Source organism: Sciurus vulgaris (assembly GCF_902686455.1).
Source record: "Sciurus vulgaris genome assembly, chromosome: 7".
NCBI classification, from domain to species: Eukaryota; Metazoa; Chordata; class Mammalia; order Rodentia; family Sciuridae; genus Sciurus; species Sciurus vulgaris.
Genome location: NC_136467.1, coordinates 119,272,338 through 119,296,086, shown reverse-complemented (window position 1 = coordinate 119,296,086; position 23,749 = coordinate 119,272,338). Strand labels below are relative to the sequence as shown.

The 23,749-nt window shown below is 39.9% G+C and overlaps 1 protein-coding gene across 1 annotated transcript in view; it reads right to left on the bottom strand.

Annotated features, from left to right (window-relative positions):
• BTBD9 (BTB domain containing 9) overlaps positions 1-23,749 on the bottom strand; it is a 447,416-nt gene that overhangs the window by 63,091 nt on the left and 360,576 nt on the right. Inside the window, 1 exon segment of the mRNA XM_079148343.1 lies at positions 10,629-10,736. Coding sequence (XP_079004469.1) covers positions 10,629-10,736 — 108 coding nt within the window.

Sequence of the window (23,749 nt, the reverse complement as noted above, 5' to 3'; positions counted from 1 at the left end):
GTCCCTATTAGTTTTTATCTGCTTCCCAGTTGCCATGAGATGAGCAGCTCTGTTTCACCAAGCCCTCTCCACCATGATGTTCTTCCTCACCATAGGCCCACAGCAACAGAGCCAGCTGACTGTGGGCTGAAACTGTAACCCAAAATCAATCTTTTCTCTTCCAGTTGATATTCTCAGGTTTTTTGTCACAGTAATGGAAACCTGACTAACACAGTGGTGCACACCTGTAATTCCAGCTACTTGGGAGGCTGAGGAAGGAGCATCACAAGCTTGAGGCCAGCCTGGATAATACAGCAATACCCTGTCTCAAAATAAGAAATAAAAAATAAAAAGGGCTGAGGATATAGCTCAGTGGTACAGTGTTTGCCAAACATGTATGAGGCTCTGGGTTCAATCCCCAGTACCACAAACAAAACAAAACAAAATCTTCTGCAATACAAAAAGATAAGTCCCCTCTAAAGATTCAGATACAAATGACAGACTCCCTATTAATGTTTCCTACTCTAACATATTCTTCTAGGGTTGAGGATGTGGCTCAATGGTAGTGTTTGCCTAGCATGCACAAGGCCCTGGAAGTGATCCCAAACACTGACACATAAACACCTGAATAAAATATTCATCTATTCAAGGTACTCCATAGTCCCATGAACAAGTCTGATTAACAGGTGTTTCCAAGCCTGGTCCAACAAACAGATGCCTTCCATAGGGCAAGCTCTGATACCTCATCATTAACACAGGGATCTGCCAAGTATCAAAACTGACCTCCAGGTGTGTGACATCTGGATTTTTTCCCTTTCATTTCTTTCTTTCTTTTTTTGCCATTCTTCTTACAGGGACATGTTTTTTTAATGTTCAAATTCTAAAAGTCTTGACAAAATTAACACCAATGTTTGCCCTTTAAATAAAATACAAGAAAGAACATGACTGTTTTTTCATTATTGTCAAATGCTATGTAGAAAAATGGAATTAAGCATGGAAAGAGAAAAATAAAATCTTCATTGAGCAGTTTAAAAGTGACAATTACACAACCAGAGTCCATTAATTGGCTCACACTTCCAGAAGGAACAAGTAAACACACTCCTCCAACCCTGCAGGGATGAGAAATTACCACAGCAGAAATTCACAAGAAAACAGTGATATTTCAGCACAGGATCTATGTGACAGTCACGAGCTTCAATCCCTTCCTGGAAACTAAACCCTGACACTGACTGTGAACTTATCAGCAGTGTCGACAGTGACGGCATTTTCTCCTCTAAAACCCACTGGCTTTCTGATGCATCACGTTAGTGACACCAAGCCCCCTACAATCAATTTCCGATCACATGTCCAGCAGTGACCTCCTGGAACTGGCCCAATGTTTTTGTGCTCTTGAGTGTCAGACTAAGAAACAAACGGGCAGAAAGAAAGCTTTCTCAACTTTGTCACCAAAAATGGGAAAGCAGATGCAGAAAATCACAGACAAAGTCAATTGTCAAGGTTTAAATGTGCCATTTTTCAATCTTGCCACACTGTGGAAGCGTTTACTGAGGCTATAACTCTCCACCTTTAATTTATCCAGTTGTCCTCAGTCACTGCAGCACTTAGAAGAAACATGATTCCTCTTTCTAAGATTCCTGGGTGAAATAAAGAGCACCAGCTACAGAATCAGAACCCAGAACGCTGCCCTTCCCCAGGTCACTTACTGACTCTAAGGGATAGTACAGTCGGCAAGGGGGCTCAGATATGAACACAATCATGCTGACAGCTGGCCCCACGCAGGTCTCTCAAGTGACACAGCATCTGTGAAGATGCTTCTCAGGGAGGGCACTTCCTAAGTTAGGATGCTATAGAAACTGCTTGCTCCTACAAGGTGCCCCCACCTCCTGTCGGCCAGGCCCCTCCGTGAAGGGCAACTCGAGTAGAAATGGGCTTCTGGGGGAAGGCAAAGGAAGAAGTACTTCAGGAAAAGCAGCACCAGGGCCCTCCCCGGGGAAGCATGAGGAAAATGTGTGGTTCAAGTGTCCTTTTCAGGGAAGACAACTTGTGCCTGGGGTAAGTGGCGTCAAGGTCCTGAAGAGCTGCTGGGATATTGCCATGTACAGCACTTATTTAATTTCCTTGATTTACTGCTGGCAGTGAATAAAGCATGCCACTCTGCTGGCATATGCTACTCAAGTAATGACAAGGACAGACATCTACAAAACATTTACTGCTGCAGCAAAAAAAAATTTTCTTCAAATATAATTTTTAGATTTTAAAATAAATATATGTGAATTAGCAAAAAGTGTAGAAAATTAGAAGTAACTACCATAATCCTACTCTACAAAAGCAACCATTAGTCATATTTTGGCATATTTCCTTTTGGTTTTCTTCTTTCATCATTTTCCCCTACTTTTGATAATACCTCTATAATTTCGTACCCTGTTTAAAAAAAATCTCATTATGTAAGTATTTTTCTTGAGTTATTAAAAAATCCTCGTAACATCATTTTTAATGAACACTTAGTTGAAGAAAAAATTATTCAGAAGGGAATCTGGGTGGTAAATCTGGTAGGCAGACAGAACATTTGTGAGAAAATTAGAAGTTAATAGCTAGAGAGACTAGGTAGTTCTAGATTATGACTCAAGAACTCTCATGTGGAAAAGCTGTTTTCATTATTACCCAATTCTTCCCAAAAATTATTTTTTAGTTGTAGATGGACACATATCTTTATTTATTTACTTTTATGTGGTGCTGACGATCGAACCCAGTGCCTTGCATGTGTGACACAAGTGCTCTACCACTGAGCTACAGCCCCAGCCCCATGTTCAATTCTTTATATCTGATTATTTACATTTGCCAAAATGTTTGCCCCAGGCACAGTCTGGGAGGGATGATGGCTGAGGCAACTCACACTTTGGCAAACATTATCCAAGAGGACCATGGCAAAGTGACAAAATGATTAAAAATATGAACACAAATGACGTCAATATGTGAGGAAGTCCACTTTGGCATGAAGCAAGACAACTACATGGCAGAGGTACAGCCAGGCCCAGGAAAAGAAAGGGAAATGATTCAAGGTCACTCAGGATTATTAAGAGCTGACTGTGAGTCAATCCCTGCAGCAGAGCTTTTGGAAGTTCAGGTGCATGACGGTCTACGCAATGGACACATCTACCTCTCTCTCCCTTCCTGAAAACCAACTACCATCAAAGAAATGCAAATGAATATGTTCACATAACGGTACTGCAAACTGGAAGGGAGGCCATTGGGATAGCAAAGAGTTTTGGTAATTTCTAGAAAGTGGCAGACAAATGAAGTATCATTCATTCATAAATTGAGAACTGGGCAGATTTCCACATTGAAGCAAGCCAAGTAGGATGGAGGAAAACTGACTCACGGCCGATTGTATCACTTGTGAACTTTAAGTTCCCCAGGGATGAAGAGAAGGTCCTAACGGCTTCTATAGGGAAAGGTAAATTAGTATAAGGAACAAGAATTAGACTGACACCAGATTGCTCATCAGCAACATTAGATGCTAGATGGCAATATGTCCAAGATTTTAATCTTCAGAAGAAACTGAATTCTATGCCCAAATGTGATCCAGATGTGCAAGAATTCTGAAAATTTGCTTTCCATACAACTTTTCTGGAAGAAAAAGAAAAAAAAAAAAAAAAACTTACAGATTTACACAGTGCAATGGCCAGGAATAATCCTTTTCTTAACAAAATGATCAGACTCAAAAGACACAACAAGCCACACTTGGCTGCAGATTCACCCAGGAGAAGAGAATGGAAAATATGGCAAGCCACCAGGGCAGCATCAGGCATTTCTTCCCAGTAGGAGTCTTTCTAGTAGTCTACATAACTGCCTCAGGAGATATTCTTTTTGCTGTGTGGTGATAATCAGGTAAAAGTGGATAAAATTCAATAATGGGCAGGTATGGAGATACTGTGGTTTAGAAGTCTCACATTCCAAATAGAAACCAATATCCCTTGTAACAGTTCCATGAGCATAGATCCCAGAATCACAAGGAACATGTGAATTTACAGAAGTTGTCACACTCAGGAAAGCCCACAGCTGTCTCCTGACCAGATATTTACAGTCTTCCCAGGATAGATGCAATTTAGTGACCAGGGCAATTTTTATTATAAGCAATGCTGTTTAATAACACAGTTGACATTCCACTTCAATCAGGTTTTCAAGGAAACAAGTAAGTAAGTGAACAAGGTCAATATGTCATGCAAAGGGAAACCCTTTTACACATTCCACAAAAATAAAAATAAAAATAAAAAAATAAAAGGAAGGACGAAAGAAAGAAATCCAAGCAACAATACTACCAATCTAGAGAAGAAAGAAAAAGGAAGTTTAGGAGCACAGCTGTAGAGTGGGTGTAGGAAGCAATCTGCTCAAAATTAACCAATGAATAAATACTTTAGAAGCTTTAGAAGCTTCTGTAACAGGAAAAAGAGGTGATTAGGAACTTCAGAAAAAAAAAAAGGCTATTTAACATGTGGAACAATTCCGACACTCCCAAGAAAATCTAATCTATTAGATCTGAACAGGGAACAATTCTTCCCAGAGGGGCACATGCTTAGTGACATAGAATACTTCTCTCACTGCACATTCAATTACTAGATGTGGAGTGAACAAACAATGTTTATATAATCAGAATATTATAATGAGCTCTTCATGATTTTCCCTTCTCAGGATCATTTTATAGTTAACACATGGAAAATTTCAGCATAGGTTACAGAACGAAGTGTACACATCATAAACCTTTACAATGTCAGTGTGGCTGGACAGCTTACAGAGGTTGGGAAGTAGGAAGAGGAAAGGGAGAGGGAAATGGAGGGGAGTAATTTCTTCATCAACACAGTAGGAAATCAGGAAATACTGTCCACAATTGACAGTATTGTCCGACTCAAAAAACTGAGGTTTAAGTATGTTGTTTAATTCTAAAAGAGAAATAGTAGAGAACTAAAATAAAAATCATAACTAACAAAAATGAGTGGTTAAGTGAGTTAAATGTATCATTTTTATAGCAGAGTTAGTAAAGTTGATAATTTAATTAGTAGAGGTTTAAAATATTAAAGTCAAGAAGTTAGAAAAACTAATAAAAGAAAAAAGAAGTCAGAAGTAGTTACCTCTAAGGACTAGAACAGAAGATGGGAAGGTAAAATTTTACTTTTTATGAAATGCTCTCTGCATCATTTAAATTAATTTCCATATGCATGTTAAAAGCTGAAGTTAATCAACAAAGTAACTGTTCAACAATTTAGAGGAAATCAGAGAAAAGGAATCAATGCTTGGAAAAGTAAAATCTTTTGAAATAAGGCTAAAGTGTCCAGGATTAGATTAGGTGAAGAAAGAGAGGTTAAAAAGTGATTTTAAAAAATGAGTCAGTACAGGGCTGGGAATGTGGCTCAATGGTACAGTGCTTGCTTAGCATGCCCAACACCCTAGGTTCAATCCCCAGAACTGCAAAAATACACAAATGAAAACAAATAAATAAAATATAAATTAGTTAATTCAAAAGCAAGGTTATCTACAATAGAGATGACGCTTTACCCTGAAATGAAAACAAGAGAAGTGTCAAGTCTAGCAGAAAGAACTCAGGAGCCCTAGAAGGAAAATACCCACCCCAGAGCTCAGAGACAGGGAGCACCTCATTCCTGGGACATTTCTCAGAGGACAGCAGAAATCTGAGCTCTTACCTCTTGACAAAGAAGAAAGCTATCAAGAGGCAGAGTTACGATCTTTAAATATTCCACATAATTTTCTTTATGATACAACTCACATTCTATTTCAATAAAGAACAGACTACAATTCTTGAAACTAACAGAATCCTCTCTTGAGGTCTTCTCTGGAGTATGTTAGTTAAGAAGTCTTTTTTTTATCATTTACATATATTCTCAATTTCTTTAGGCCTAACTTGAAAATGGGAAGTACAATAAATTCTTTCTATGCCTGTAAATGTAAAATCATAACCTTGGGTTCCATTGGTCCTTACAGGGTTAACAGGCACTTGCTTCTTTTCATTATTCTTGTTCTTCTACTGTATTATTTATTTATTAATATGTAAAACACTTATTGCTGGAGCATCTAAGTGCTAAAATACAAAGTTAAAAACATAAATTATTTAAATCTATCAAGTAATAGGAGCAAACAAATAAAGATGCTGATGACTTAATGCAAAGTTACATGAGAGGATTTAATGAGTGAATGGGTTTTTGAATAAAAAAAAAAAAAAAAAAACATTTCACTAAATACAAAATCATTATGACATGTGCCTGGTCAATAGTTAACCACATCTTGTTAAAAACACATCTGGTATAGCACCTTTGGCAAAGGAACATAAAAGAGAGAGAGATGAGGAATATATTTTATAGCATACAAAAATGTCATAAGGAATGGGCATCAAAGATGACATGTTTAGAGGAAGCACAGTGCTGGTCTGGGAGCTGTACACTCAATAAGCAGACACTCTGGAAAGACAAATGGCTGGCTGATTGCTCATGGGCCTTGGAAGCCCTCCAGTTTCATAAAAAAGATCCTCAAGAGCTTGGGAATAAGTTAGCCACTTCATCTCCTTTTCCATCATCTAGCCTGGCTTGGCACGCAGGCAATTCTCTGGTACTAGGAGGCAATGTGGTACACTGGAAAGAGCCCTGGTTTTAAATCTTAGCTCCACTCCTTGGAAAAGATACTCTCTCTGAGCTTTCTTTTCTCTTTTATAAAATAAGGACAACACCTCACAAGCATTTTGTATTCAACAAAAAAAAAAGAGATAAAATATGTGCAGGTACTAGAATATTACTTAGGATATTACTTAGAGATGTCCAGAGAATTTGTGCTTCAACTGGAAGTGGCTGCCCAGCTAGGAACTGACTATACTTTTTTAGCCACATTAGCATACGCTCTCTTTTCTTTTTCTTTTTCTATCTACCAGCTAGATGTAGGTGATGCTGATGAGTCCTAAATGATGGTGGAACTATAAGAAGGGAGATGCGTGGGTTCCTCATTCATCTGTGGAGAAGAACCACTTGACAACCAAATACCCACCCTGACTGTTATAAGACTGAGAAATATACTATTGTGTTATGTCTCTGAAAATTATTTGTTACAATAGCAATTTAAAATTATTTGTTACAGTAGCAAGTGCTACCTCACCAACATACACATGCTTTGTAACAGTATAATAGTAGTGGTGATGGTTTCAAGCACACCCTCTGATAAGCCAGCATTTATGCTATTTAGAAATCTTGGCTAAGTAAGCACAGGAAAAGATGTTCAACATCATTAGCCAAGAGGTAAATTCAAATTGAAGCCACGATAATATGCCACTTCACTTCCACATTCTATGATCAAAAAAATGGACAATAACAAGTGCTGGTGTGGAAAACTGGACCCTCTCATGCACCACTGGTGGGAATACAAAATAATGTAGCTGCTATAGAAAAGTTTGGCAGTTCTTCAAAAAGTTAAACAGTTACCATAGGACTCAGTGACTCTAATTCCAGGATTATACCCAAGAAAACTGAAGAAATATGTTCATATGAAAACTTATATAGAACTGTTCATAGTACCATTATTCACAATAACAAAATAGTGGAAATAATTCAAATATGTATCAACTGATGAATGGATAAAAAAATCTGGTTAGACAATGTAATATTATTTATTCTTAAAAATAAATGAAGCTTTGGGCTGGAGTTGTAGCTCAGTGGTAGAGTACTTGCCTAGTATATGTGAGGCACTGGGTTCAATTCTCAGCACTGCATATAAATACATAAAATAAAGATCCAGCAACAACAACAAAAAATTTAGAAAAAAAAAATAAAATAAAACTCTGAAATATTGCTACAACCATGAATTAACCTGGAAAGCATCATGCTAAGTAGAAGCAAGGATCAAAAGGTCATATAAGATTTCATTTATATGAGATGTTCATAATATGAAAATTTATAGAGGGAGAAAGTAGATTATTGAATCCTGGGCTGGGGGAGTTGGAAAGAAATGGGGGGCTGACTAGTAATGAAGAGAAGACTTCATTTTGGGGTGATGAAGATGTTCTGGAATGTTGGAAGTGATGGCTGCACAACTCTGTGAGTATACTATAAATCACCGAATTGTACACTTTACATAGGTGAATTTATAGTATGTGAATCCATCAAAGTTTGGATTTAAAATGTCCCCCAACTATACTACAAAGCAATAGTAACAAAAACAGCACGGTATTGGCACCAAAATAGACAGGTAGATGAATGGTATAGAATAGAGGACATGGACACAAACCCAAATAAATACAACTTTCTAATACTACACAAAGGTGCCAAAAATATGCAATGGAGAAAAGAGAGCCTCTTCAACAAATGGTGCTGGGAAAACTGGAAATCCATATGCAACAGAATGAAACTAAACCCCTATCTCTCACCCTGCACAAAACTCAACTCACAATGGATCAAGGACCTTGAAATTAGACCAGAGACCCTGCATCTTATAGAAGAAAAAGTAGGTCCAAATCTTCACCTTGTTGGCTTAGGATCAGACTTCCTTAACAGGACTCCCATAGCAAAAGAAATAAAAGCAAGAATCAGTAACTGGGATAGATTCAAACTAAAAAGCTTCCTCTCAGCAAAGGAAACTATCAGCAATGTGAAGAGGGAGCCTACAGAGTGGGAGAATATCTTTGCCACTCATACTTCAGATAGAGCACTAATTTCCAGAATATATAAAGAACTCAAAAAACTCTACACCAAGAATACAAATAATCCAATCAATAAATGGACTAAGGAAATGAACAGACACTTCACAGAAGATGTACAAGCAATCAACAGATATATGAAAAAATGTTCAACATCTTTAGTTATAAGAGAAATGCAAATCAAAACTACACTAAGATTCCATCTCACCCCAATTAGAATGGCCATTATCAAGAATACAAGCAACAATAGGTGTTGGAGAGGATGTGGGGAGAAAGGTACACTCATACATTGCTGGTGGGACTGCAAATTAGTGCAGCCAGTCTGGAAAGCAGTGGAGATGCCTTAGAAAACTTGGGATGGACCTACCATTTGACCCAGTTATCCCACTCCTCGGCCTATACCCAAAGGACTTAAAATTAGCATACTACAGAGATACAGCCACATCAATGTTCATAGCTGCTCAATTCACAATAGCCAGACTATGGAACCAACCTAGATGCCCTTCAATTGATGAATGGATAAAGAAACTGTGGTATATATATACAATGGACTATTACTCAGCTATAAAGAATAATAAAATTATGGCATTTGCAGGCAAATGGATGAAATTGGAGAATATCATGTTAAGTGAGATAAGCCAATCTCAAAAATCCAAAAGACAAATGATCTCACTGATAAGTGGATGATGACACGTAATGGGGGGTGGGAGGGGGGCAAGAATGGAGGAAGGAGGGACTGTATAGAGGGAAAAGAGGGGTGGGAGGGGTGGGGGGGAGGAAAAAAATAACGGAATGAATCAACATCATTACTCTATGTAAATTTATGAATATGCAAATGGTATGCTGTTACTCCATGTACAAACAGAAACAACATGTATCCCATTTGTTTACAATAAAAATAAATTAAAAAATAAAATAAAATAAAATAAAATGTCCCCCAAAGGCAACTGTGGTGAAAGTCTGGTTGTCAGCCTGTGGTGCTATTGGGAGGTGGTGGAAGCTTTGGGAAGTGGGGCAGGTGGAAGGAAGTTAGGGCACTGGAGGCAAGAACTTGAAGGGAATACTGGGACCCCAGCTCCTTCCTCTCTCCTTGCTCAACTGCCATGAGGTGAACAGGCCTCCTCAGTCATGTGTTCCTGCCCTGAGCTACTGTGCCACCACAGGCCCAGGCAACCATGGACTGAAACCAAGAAACTAAACAGACTTTCCCTCCTTATAAGTTGATTTTCCCAGGTATTTTGTCACAGTGATAGAAATCCGACTAACACAGAACTATAATGCAATTTAAAAAAGAAAAAGAAATATCAGTCATTTGCTCTGTCTTGTCTCCCAGAGAATCTGGCTCTATACAAAAAGGCTCTATTCACGTATTATGATTCTAGGCTGGTCAGAACCGACAGAATCCTTCCCAGTAGCTGTTCCTGCAACCAGGTAAGCTCAGAGCTCCCATGCTAAGTGCATTAAATGCCTCTGCCTGTGAAGAGCCTACGGCACAAGGCTTTCCTTAATTCTGGTAACAGCTAACTAACACTGAGATGAGATAAATTTTTAGCTAACCTGGAGACTGGGGAATAAGACAGAGCCCCAGAATAGTTTCTGAAGTATGTATCACGTCAGCAAAATTCTCTAAGGAAGAAAAAAAATACCCTAAAGGAGTAGTGTGGGATGTGGAAAGATCTGAGAGAGGATTGCGCAAGGAAAGTATCTTTCTTTTCCCTGCTTAGATACATGTTATTTTTGAAAATGTGAGTCAAGTTCAAATCACAACAGAAAGCTTGTTTGGTCCTCTCAAGTAAATTCCCGTATGAGTACTTATCAAAACTAAAGGATTATTGTAATATGTTTTCAACCTCAAAAGAAGAATATAATTTGGTGGTTCCATGAGTACACACTTGGAACTGCTAAATCCATCAGAAAGACTGCTTTTGCAATTGGAATAAATTACTGAAAGGAGGCAACTTACTTGCAGGAGATTTTCGTTCTATCAGCCACCATGGTCCACTGTTGCTGATTGGTAGAAACCTCGACGTAGTAGCTATAGCTGCGATCATCACAGTCCCAAAGTAATAATCTGAACAAAGAGAAAAACAAGATTGCTGTAAATGTTCTCATTGGCATGGGGACATAGGCACAGGGCAATCTATGTCTACCTTATCCCTCCCACCTTCTCCTTTGCCCACCACAATTCCAGAACTGGGGAAAGAATGTGGGTCTCCCAAAGGTACGAACAGAACAGCGTGCAGCTCATCTCCTTAGTAGGAGTTGATTTTACAAATCACCCAATTTCCGGTAGTCTCTGTCCACCTACTGGCAGTTCTTCAGACTGGCTCTGGAGGGAGATGTCTCCATGTCCTCCTTTCTTATTCTCCACTTGGCAGGGCTGACTAAAGGTAACATCCTAGAGATCACTGCTCATGGAGGTATCTGCTTTCTAACGGGTGATAACCAGCATGCCTCATGACCTTTATTCATCATGTTTTAGGTTTCTCCTCATTCTCACCTGTGTATTTGCCTAACTTTGGTAAGATTCATCTGCTTTAGAGATCTAGTAATCCCATAGGATTCATGGCAGGTGGTTCCAGGATCTTCCTAAACCTGCAGATATAATCCTGTATACTTTCAATTACTTCTAGGTTACTCATAATACCTAATACAAAGTAAGTTCAATGTAAATAGTTGTTACATTGTATTTTCTGGGGAATAATGACAAGAAAAAAGTCTGTACATGTTCATTACAAACCCACACATATGGAGGGCCTTCTATATAGCAAACACATATTCATTACTAAAACTTTCTTATTTATTATTTAGGAATTTATTATCTTGGTCTGTTCTTTTTATCCCCCTTTTCTGCCCAGATAAGAACTTAAGCTTTGACTACATTATTGCACTGAAATGAAGCTCAAAGCTGACAAAATTTATCTATTGGTTTCAGAACTGTATTTATCTCTAGGGAAGGTACTGATGGGAATATGATGAGGGAAACGTCTAGAATGCTAGAAGTGTTCTAATTTCGATGTGGGTAGTATATACATGAGTACAGACATGTAAACATTCACTAAGCAACACACAAATTATTTGTGCATTCTGTATTATTCTTCAATTAAAAAGTAAGAATAAAAAAAGAAATATGGGATTTGCATTTTGCTTCTGACAGTATTGGAGAGGAGAGAGATCATCGTTTTTTATGATTCCAGTCGTAAAAGTCCTTCCTATATAAAACCCACACGGTACTTTATTGCTTTATAGTTGGTCACATGCATTTGCTTCTTTCATCAGCTAGAACACTGAGCTCCCTGAAGGCAGTATCTATGGCACTCTGAGTTCATGCTACTGAGTACCTGGCCCAGTGTCTCACACAGAGCTTATGCTCAACCAACATTCAGGCAGATACATTCCTTCCAACAACAGTAATAATAACCATGACAGCCAATACCTGCTTAATGTTCACTGTGTATCAGGCCTGCAATAAGCGTTAGATGTTTTGTCTTGTTAAGTCCTTCCAAATATCTGCCTGTGAGTACTATTATTCCCATCGAATAACAGATGGTGAAAAAGGTTTAATGCTATCAAGGAACTTGTCTAAACTCATGGTTGCTGAGTGATTGATAAGGATTCCACTGTGGAATTAAAACCCAGTTCTGTTATTCGGCTGCCAAATGATCCTTTATTCCCAGTTTATGTACCTGGGTCATTAATGTCTTCAACCTGCAACCTATCAGTCGAGAAAGGTAGTTTGCATTACTTTCCTTTAATTTGTAAATATAATCAATGAAAAGCCTTTGCACAAGTTCAATTTAGTGACCCCTATAAAGCTCTTATTGAGGATTAGGACTGCCATGCTCCCCTTTCCCATTAGTTCTTTGTTTTCAATAGTAATGCTGTTTCCTATCAAGTAATATATGTTTGCTACTGAAATTAGGAAAGGACTTCAGATTGATTCATCACTCTCATCATTAATAGCTCTGGTAACAGGTTTGCTGGGAGACAATGTTGAGTCTATTTTCCCATTGAGACTCTGGATTATTTATGGACAGCCAGATTTGTCAACCTTTCAGATAATCAAGAGTTAGTGTTTCTACAGAATACCCAAATGAAACCAATCAGTCCCTTTTGAGATAGAACCTAACCAGATCTCAAAATATTTCATGGAAAAAGACTGCCTTGAGGATATGAGATATAGAAAAGATAAAAAAGGATGACCAATTATGAGTATCATAAACATTCTAGTAGAGAATCTTGGAGGGATAGCACACTAGAAGAATTTTTAAGTGGCTTATTCTATAAAGTCCTCCATTTTGTTTTAATGCCTTAAAACAAAATCATTATTTTAAGATGAAGATCATCTGTAATTCCAATAATATTGCAAACACAAATACACAGTGCCTATTGTTTGTAACTTGCTTCTTTTGCTTAATGATCTGTTATGAATATCTTTTCATATATCAAATATTCTTGTCATCATATGTACTGATTTCATAGTATTTTATTGTATGCACACCTCAATTTATTTAACCAGTCTCTTACTATTGGGCACTTGAGTAGTTGATATTATTTCACTGTGATGAAAATTATGTGATGAACATTCTTAGCTAAGTATATGATTACTGCCTTTGAAAGTTTCTGTAAGCAAAACTCCTAGAGCAGGGCATACAAGCATTCTGAGGCTTTGGTGTGTATCACAAAATAGCTGAATATCTTTCTTCTCCCCCATCCAAAGAAAAATCTATAACAAGTTGTGCTCATGCCACCACCAGTATGTAACAAATGCCTGTGTATCATCCCCAGTACTGTGGTTATGTTTATAAATACTGCCAATTTGATAGATGAAATATATTTAGCTAATTTGTAGTTTTTTACTTACCATTGAACTTGAACATTTTACCCATTTCCTACTTATATTTATCCTTTTGTTAATGACTTACAAAATGTCCTCTATATCTAAAGGATATTAATCCACTGTCTAGAACAGTTTGCATGCTGAAGATATTAATTTTTATTAGTCTGGACTATCGATCTTTACCTCAATAATTTCTCCTGGTCTAAATTCTTTTTTTCTGAACAGCAGCCAAGTGGACATACTGGTTGAAACATCTCCTTCTCTGTTCCTCTATTAGGAGTCCCTGGGGGCCGGGACTGTGGGGTCATGTTAACTCCTGAGTGGAAAAGGGACACTGATGGATCTCAGGTCATCAAGACCATGTCTCGGACTCACCTAACACTGCAACGTTTTTGGTGAGATTCTAATTCATGTGCCAGGATGCATATTTGCTTGGAATTTAGGCTTCACCAAGAACAAATATTCCTTTGTTAATTCAAGTGAAAAAGCAGTTTAAGAACACTAAAGGAAAACAGACTTCATCTCTTTCTCCATGAAGAGGAATTTGCAGATTTCTCCATGGAGAGGCACAAGTGGAAAGCCCTCCAACAACCTTCACCTCTTCCCCTGCCTGCAACACAGAGAGACACTGTTCTTATGTCTTTGCACTTGCAGGGACAAAGAGGCACTGCTGACCTGTATCCAGCTGGGAATGTCTGCAGTGAGCTCACCCAGGACAGATACCCTCTATGATATGTGTGTGTGTGAGTTATTCTAACCTCCACACACACACACATCCACACACTTCCACCATTCAGCAGAAGCCATTACCAAGTGGAGTTGAATAATGGATGCCACTGGCCAAGATCTGTTGATGCAGATGGAGGGTGTTTAGCTATAGTCACAAGCTTCTCTATGGAATGAGCCCTGCATGAAATACCTAGTGACACTAAACACCATCTCCTCCATTTTTCCTCATTCTTATTATGGAGTTTCCCTAAAAGCAGTGAAGTGCTAGGTTTTTTTAAAATTGATTAGCAGATGTGATTTTGCTTACATCTTCCATAAATGCTCTGGCTGGCTGCATACCATTGATTACTAGGGGTTCAGTTTACAGCAACTAATTGCTCTCCTTGCTGGTGTTTTGATACAAAATTCAATAGTGAATATGATTTCAAAACTCTTGTCTTTGCGGCTTGAGTCAGAAGTGACTTGAGGCAAACCCAGTGGACTGAGTTTTCCCTTCTTAAAATAATTGCTCTCTCATCAGTCTGTGAAGAAAGTTTCCAAATTGTAGCATTCTAATTGGAAAGCCTGCATTATGCATGCGATGACAAACTAAGTTGTGCTGAATGGCATTTTTTCATCCTTTCTTAAGGGATTAATTCTATGCCAGATTGTGAACAATGGCTGAGGCCTAACAGTTGAGATCAACAGCTTCTCCAATGAATTGGTGCCTCTCAGACCAGGAGCCAGGGCCTGTTCTGCCTGTTTCTAATTGTCTATCATTTGTGGGAGACTCCACTGAAAGGCCTGGGATTAACACTGTTCCTGTTGCAAAGAATTTTCTTTTGGGTGGGGGGAAAAAAAAACAACCAAAGAAAGATCAACTATCGCGCTATTGGTAATGCTGTAATAACATCATCACATCCACTATAATATTCCAAAGTTAAAGATACTTAAAAAGTTATACAGAGGATTCTTTGTTAACTACATTCCATTCAACAGTCCAAGAGTTATTTACTGACTACCAACTATGTAACACTCAGACAAGTCACTTAACTTACAGTTAAGTTACTTACTTCAGTTTCACCCCTGTGAACTTCAGTGCCTGGATCTGGTGGTTTCCTGAGGCTCTTGCAGTTCTAACGGTTTATGATCCTCTGCTATCACATGAGCAATAGAGATTTTTTGGTGTGTCTGTACATTACATAGTAGCTCCTCTCCTTGGGAACAGTTTCCAGCCCAACTTCAAAGCAGATATGGGGAGTTCCTGAGCTCAGCCTGCCCTATAGGCCTGACTGCATGCTGGGAAGCCACATGACCCATGCCAGGCTCATCAGATTTCCTTTCTCAAAATTTGTGAATTATACAGGATTCTAGCTTAATTGGTCCTGTTCACTTAAACAAGATAATGAGAACACAGGCATTCTGGGGTGGCCCTCTCCTATCACAAACTCAAGGAAGCAATGAAAGCCATCTGCAGGGAGAAGTAGAGAAGACAGTGCAGCCCAGAGAGGGCAGCTTGGACTCTGGACAGATTCCCAGGTCTGTCTTCAATTCCTATGATGGCCTTCAGAGTTTCCACCTTAGTATTCCATGGGAATTGGCCTATTCACTTAATGTCACTATTTTTGGCTTAAGTAATTTTTACTTGGTTTCTGTCACTTGGAACTGAAAGGGCCTAAGATAAGCTCCTAGCAGAGTGTATTGGACAGAAAGAATGCTCAACAAAGAGTAGCTGCTACACAGATGAGGATGCAGTGATGCCTTGATGGCTACAGGACCACAGAGACAGGAGGAAAAGAACAGGGATGCAGGAGACCTTCCTGTGGAGGGCAGTCTTTTTTTTTTTTTTTTTTTTTTTTTTTTTTTTTTTTTTTGTGGTACTGGGGATCGAACTCAGGGCCTTGTGCTTGCAAGGCAAGCACTCTACCAACTGAGCTATATCCCCAGTCTTTTTATTCAAGTATGAAAGATGCTTTGTAGGAGGACAGAGTGGGAGAACTGCAGAGGGCGCTCTGGGGTACTCGTGGGTCAGTGCAGGGAGTAGGCCTTGAAGAGGTGGAACAGTTTGTGGAGTTTATCGCTCTCCCCATGGGACACAGGGCCAGGGCACAGGGTCCATGTGACAGAGGACATAGATCAGGGTCAAAGAATGAAGGACCAGGAAGATTACTGACTACTTCAGGCTGGGGCCAGGGGTGGACAAACTTTCAGAAGAGAGGACCTAGAGCTCACGATGTAGAAGAACAGAAGCCAGAGATGTGACGGGAGGGAGAAAGGTAACAAGCCGTGGTCACCCGGGGAACTGTCAACACTTCCACCTCATTCAGCAGAGTCCAGGTCTCACTCTTCTAATGAAGAAGCAGAAAGATAACACGTGAGGGGCACCATTCTACCCCCTGCTTTTGCAAGGCAGGAGAGGTAGACTGTAACAACTGCCAGAGGATTTAATACAGCTTCAGAGAAGCCACTCTACCAGCGAGAAACGGGATTTTACCAAACATGAAAGAGATCCTTACTATCAGCTGTCACAAGGTTCGATTAGGTAGCATCATCCTCAGGTGGGGAGCAAGGTCCAGCTGAGGAGCTGCTGGAGGACTGCAAGTCCAAAATGAGATTCTCAGCAGGAGACCAGAGTCAAGTAACAACGCCTTATCAGAAGTGTGAGAAGGAGACCAGGTGGCTGCCCTGCAGATTCCAGACACGAGAACTCCTGAGGAGCTGTCGCCGCAGGGGCCCTTCCTCCAAGTGGACCACAATCTTTCAGGGCAAAGGGGATACCTGTCTTCCTCCAACAGCAGGAGGAGGGAAATACAGATTGCTTCCTAGACGGAATGGGTTTTTGGGAAACACGTTAGTTGGAGGACATCAGACAGTCTATGTATTATCTGATAGTTTAATTTTTCAAAACTGGATGTTGTATTAGCTTTATGTAACTGTGATAAGATACCTGAGATAATCAACTTAAAAAGAAGAGGAGTTTATTTTGGTTCATGATTTTGGAGGTTTTGGTGCCTAGTTGTTTGGCAGCTTTGCTTTTGGGCCTATGGCAAGGCAGGGCATCATAGCAGCAGCATGAAGCAGAGAAAGTTGCTCATTCATGGCAACCAGGAAGCAAAAAGAAAGAGGCAGGAAGCGGCCGAGGGCACAATATCCCCTCCAAGGGCACACTCTTAGTGGCCTATCTTCCTCCAACTAGGTCCTTCCGCTTAAAGAGTCCACTTCTCAACAGTACCAAGAGCTGGGAACCAAGCCTTTAATGAGCTTTTGGGACATTGCAGATCCAAACTATTACAGATGTGGATGGTAATTTCTCTAAGAAAGTTAAATAATGGTACTGGCCAGAAAAACGGCAAGCACATGCTCTAGGCTGTCTGGCATATGTAGTTTCTGGTTTAGACACTGAAGCTCCAGGATGAAATAAAATGAAGTGAACAAAGTATACACTTGGGCTGCACTGTGGAGACTGCCTCATTGGGAAAAGACAGGATAAAAGGAGAGGTTGTATAATCCAGGTAAGTTATTTAAAAGTAGATATTAATGGAGAATATGCCGGCAGGATATAACTGCACACAGCTGGATGAGGCAGAGTTTTCCAAAACTTTGAGACAATATAAAACTATCAACTCTTAATGGCTAATTGAGACCATCTTTTTACTTCTTAGTGGGGGGATTAAGTTTTTTATTTCAAGGTTTAGGTGATAACATAAAAAACTAGTCCTGTACTGCCCAACAGCCTGGCCACAGGTGCAATTCTCAGCAAATGCCAAGCGTGGAATGAATGGCGAAGGACTAGGCACCATCCAACCTCACGTTCACAAAGACCGCACCACTTTTGAAATGTTTTTGCATTCATTATCACGTTTGGAAAAAATTACAATCGGTGCATTTCCTGCTTTCAATGCAAATCTATATTTCTAAATTCCTGGATTAATTTTCTTATATGGACAAAACACTGCCCAAGTCATTGTTTACAGATTATTCATTCACTTGGAGAATCCATATTTAACAAATAAGTTTAAGTCCAGGCATATGATCTAGATTTCATACTACACAGTCCAATTTGAAGAAAATTCTTTCATTTTATGCTTCATGGATATGTGAGAAAATTCTGTGCAGGCCAGCCAAACAGTCCCTGAGAAGAAGAGCAGTTTTCTTACATTTCTGAAGGTGACTTACCAGTACAGCCATGTCTTAAGGAAGATATTAGCATCGGAAGTATCAGGAATTGATCAAATGGTCCTGTGATATTTTAAAGGTGAAGTCTCTTTATGTTACAGACCTTTCAGGCCGTGACACAGTGAGCAGGTAGACAGCTTTTACAGATCTTCCCCTGTTTAAATTTGGCATTCTCTAACTCCTCTTTCTGCAGCAAGGCTCTCTGCCTTGATCCCAGCAGCTTCCTCATCATGGCGCGTGCACACAATCAGTAGATCTGCCTGATTTGGCTCACCAGCAGGATCAGAAAAGGATATGTAAGAGGTCAAAACGGCAAAGTCCCGCCCAGACCACAGGGCTTAGCTTCCCAGGTATTAAGTTCAGCTCACTTTCAGCTTCATTTGCTAGGAAGATTATTAGGCACTGTTGTGATTTTAAAAGGCCAGAATCAGTGTCTTTTTACAGCTCAGAGTAATATGCATTAGTGTGAACTTTTCTGTTTCCTGTCCTTAATTCTGTGACATTATCAGGAGGTGAGAAGAGATAGTCTCAATAAAGAGCTCAGGAACCACTAAGCTACAAGTTGAGTATTAGGGTTTTTACTACCTCAACCTCTATTTAACATACATGACTTCTGTGGAATAAAATGGCCCCGCTGAGGGCCTTCATCCAACAGTTTGGGGAACAGAGTCACCTGGCTCCAGGTTCCCTGCTTAATAACACCTAAGGTCCTCTCCCTTCAGTCTACAGGACCAAGACCATTCAGGAGCAACCACCTGACCATGGTTCAACAGTGGTAGGGGCCATGCATGGTGAATGCATGGGGTTCCTCATGCTCCCCAACACAATGGCTTATGGATCACAGGCTCTACTGAATTAAACTGATGGAGACTTGGAAGCAGGACAGGAAAGGGTGATGGAGAGAGGGAATTACAGATAAATCACCCTTCTCACAAAATCCAGGTAGCTCATTCCAGTACAGTACCTTTTTTAAATTTTTTTTTTTTTTTTACTTTTACAGACTGCATTTTGATTCACTGTACACAAAATGTGGTACATCTTTTTGTTTCTATGGTTGTGCACAATGTAAATTCATGCCATTTGTGTACTCATACGTGTACATAGGGTAATGATGTCTGTCTGATTTCACCATCTTTAACACCCCATATGTTTCCTACCCCACCTTTGATGAAACCAGACCTCCATCCCCAGCCCCCACCACCATTTGCCAAGTCTTCCATTGGAGATAATTTATGAAAAATATCAACTCTGACTGCTATTTCATCTCTTTGCTTCTTCCCCTGCCCCTCCTCTGACCACATGCTAATCGGTGCCCACATGCACACAGCCTACAAAGCACCAAGAAGCAGAGCCAAAGAGAAATTTAATAAGCTCCACAGCTCCTTTCTACTCCCTTGGGTCATGTTTTCATAGGAATGCATGTCTGTGGGAGAACGCACAATTTAGCTATAGGCAGATCTTTGTATTCTCTCAACCTGATGCTAAAGGGAGAGAATGGAGGGGCAAAACAAGGTAGGAAGGCTCGACTCTGAATATTACAGGCAAGAGAACATTCCAGCAGGGGTGAACTATAAGGCGAAACTCTTCTGTTCAATGGTGTCCTCTCTCTATTTTTGTTCTTACCAAGCCTCTTTTCTGGTCTCTCTTAACACAGTTGGTACTATTTTCACACATCTCCCTCTCTTTCTTATCAGCCTGACCTCTTCACCTTAATCAGATCTGGGTTTCAACCTCTGCTCCAGCTGTGAATCATCTTCTTTTCCCTACAGGGCACAATCTACAAAGTCCTGAGCTCTTGCTGAAAATGATTTTAAACACTTGCCCATGCAATCCAGACCTCACCCCCTTCAGCACCACCTGCACTGTGGCTCTTCTCCTCCAGCCTTCCCTCTCCAAGCTCCTGCTTCCTCCCGCTACACCCAACCTGGTAGTGAGATGGTATGGCCGGTACAAAGTCTGTCTGTCTGTCTCTGTCATCTACATGGTTTTAAAAATTGCTCCCTGTAAGTCCCATTTCTGATGAACTTCCTTCAGGAAATCTTTGTGAAAGCTTTCACATGAAAATAACTGCCCACCAAAACACTAAAATAAAACTATAAGTTGCAAGAGTTTGACAATTTAAACACTTAAAGTAGATTACACTGAATAAAGGCGGAGGTGTCTGATAAATTATAATTCTCCATGTGGTACGTGACTTGCCATTAAAATAAAGACATTAATGAGAATGATAATAGTAACCTCTTCTCCATCAGTACATAAAGGTGAACATCCTAACTCTAAGGTCTTATAAACAAAAGATAATGAATCAATTTAATATGTAACTATGTGCTAAATCTTTTGAAGAAAGGTAAAAAACCAGGAAAAAAAAAAAACACAACATTTTATATGCTTTTTTTTTGGTAATGGCTAGAGGAAAAAATGGCTAATTACGTTTCTCAATGAAATTCTTTTGATCACTGGCCACTCAGTACAGTTTTCTTGATCAGGTCTTCAAAGCTGGGATCACAAGTTTTAATTCAAACATTTTCAGCTGAACATTAATAACTCTTAACTTTTCTAACTGATAAACAGCTGTAATTAAACCAAACTGGTGTGGGCCACAGTACCAAAGGCTAAATGAGCAGTTGCCATTATCTTTCTCTGGAATCTCCTACACCATTCTCCCCAGAGGTGGAGGCCCAGGCAAGAGCTCAAGAGTGGTGGGAGGAGTCTCAGTTCTCCCCAGGGCCAAAGAACGCGGGAGGATGCAGATTCTGTCTCATAAACAGGCACTAGAATTGCCCAGTAGCTGACCCTCCATCCCGTATTTCTATGGCTGAAGGAGCCCTCAGACAAGAGAGTGCAGTCCCCCTCTGGAATGTATTCTGCAAGACCTGCCTTTTTAGAAATAACCCTTCCAGGTGGGGACATGAATATTCACCAGAGTGTACTGGGCACAGGGGCCAGTCTCCATGCCATGAACACTAATCCTTCAAAACGTATTCCAGGCAAGCTACCAGGGTAAACTCCCATACAGAAACTGGGCTTTCCGGTGATGGTTACTAAAAGGCGGAAAAAAGGAACCTGAGTGAGGGAGGCAGAGATGAATAAATTGCTCCTGTCCAAGGTTCTGCTGCTTGCTACATGGACTCAAGCACAGTACGAGGCTTCATTAGAATATTGTATTCTGTGAATTAAACTTCATCTCTTTTGTTCAGCTGGCTCACCCTTCCTTACCAAGCACAAACATTTATCTCCCCTATGCCTCTTAGCCCTATCAGTTGGACTCCTGCTTTCTTAGTTTCGCTGGAAGGACTTAGATGGATGTCCTGAGAACAAGGTCCTGGTGCCATACAGGCACCCAGTGCAGATGCACATACACACATGACCGCACATCCCTCAAATCACTGCTCTGACTCCCACTCACAAAGTACAGACAGAAAAGATTAGGTACTTTCACAAGTCAGCGAAGGAACCATGGACAAGCAGGGGAGATCTCTGGCTTCCTGGAATCCTCCCGCTCTGGCACTTAATCTCTAAGAGCAAACACAGGTTTATGCTGAGGGGCAGAACAGGACTTGACTTCTGCAACCTGTCTGAGTCTCACAAGACTGTTTCGGTGTCAGTGGCTAGGAACCATCCCTGAAGGATCTCCAAGGAGGTAGTGCCAGAACTGAGTGCACAGTCTCCACCCTAACAGCCTGAGCACTGAGGAGCCTAGGAGCTCTGACTTGAGAACAGGTACAAGAAAGTGGTAGGGTTTCCAACGCTCTCTGTAGCCAACATGGGCACCAGGGGCTCCATGGCTCTCTTTGAGCCTCTGTGGACACAAGCACTGCCAAGGCAATGTGGTGTCATGAGCAGCGGTGGCACCAGAGGGGGGACAGGAGCCCTATTTTGTCTCTATTTCTTTGCAACCATAGACTCGTAGATTTTAATCTGTTCAATGGGTGGCGGAAGAAGGGTAGGGAAAGAAAGGGAGACAGATATTCATTTAGATGATTTGTGGTTCTTTTTTTAAAATCTATTTTCTTCCACTTAATTACAAAGTGATATATGACAAATCCTTTGGTACCTTTTTCTAAAATATCCATTATAAAAAGGTAATATATTAAATTGCAAAAAATATGAACTAATATATTAAAAAGTATTCTTTAGTAGCAGACTAATTATTTTACAGACAACATCTTGGAAAAACCTTAATATCTAAAATAGATAAAAAGTATAGCTAGGGGGCTGGGAATGTGGCTCAGTGGTAGAGCACTTGCCTAGCATGCACAAGGCCCTGCTGCTATACTTAAAAAAAAAAAAAAAGAAAAAAGAAAAGAAAAAGAAAGACAGAGAGACCCTGCTCTCCTCAGGTCAGAGTTGGGGGCTTACAGCTCAGCTCATCTGCCAGGACTTCCTATTGGTTCCCTCTCCTTATGCAGTTCACTAGCTCATTTCCCCCACAAAACTCAGGGGGAAAAAAACCACTTGGTCATGGTATGTATTTTGTCCTCAAACAGGACGCTGATTTCCAATATTCATATCTGAATAACAAGATTAGATTACTATTCACATTTGTGAAACTGCGAAAGGCAAATGAATTCCCCAACTCATTACTTTTACCTGTGTAGGCCAGATATTACTGAACAAAAGCAACAGAGAAAGCATTATTAACTATGGTCCACAGATACTTATTTTGTAAATAAAATTTTATTGAGATCCAGCCACACCCACTCGGGAGAGTTGCGTAGCTGCAACCCAGACTGTATGACCTGCAAGTTCTAAAGGATCAACTAGCTGTCCAGTTACCAAAAAAGTATGCCAACTCCAGGAATAGACACAAGACTAAAGCCATTCTCATCTAGCAGTCAAAGTTATGGCAGCCAAGGTATGAGATAAAGGTATGGTTTAAGGTTCAGTTTAACCCAGAAATGTCTAAAATTTCTTCTATCAAATGTTTCAACAGAATTTTATGTAGCAAATTCCACATGGAGTTTTTAGATCCTACTATAGTCACAATCCCATCTTTGTTACTGTGACAATTGTACTGATGATTTTTGGCTTGCTTTTTTCACAACAAATTTCTGGTATTTTTCCTAAAAGAATTAGAAGGGACATGGGAGGAAAAGCTCCAATTAAAAATTAAAACTGTTCTACCTCCAGTTACAAAAAAAGAAAGAAAAGAAATAGAAACTGTTCCTGACCTCACTCCCTGAACTGATGAGGTGCCCAGGAGCTACATTCACAAGCCGAAGTCATGAAATAGGACAGTCATTGGCCATTATGTTCCAGATCCCTACCAAAGGGGATGGAAGTAGTAGGGCAGGGTGAAGAAGTCACAGAAACATTTAAAGTCAATAAAAAATATGCCTCCTAAAAGTTATACAGTCATT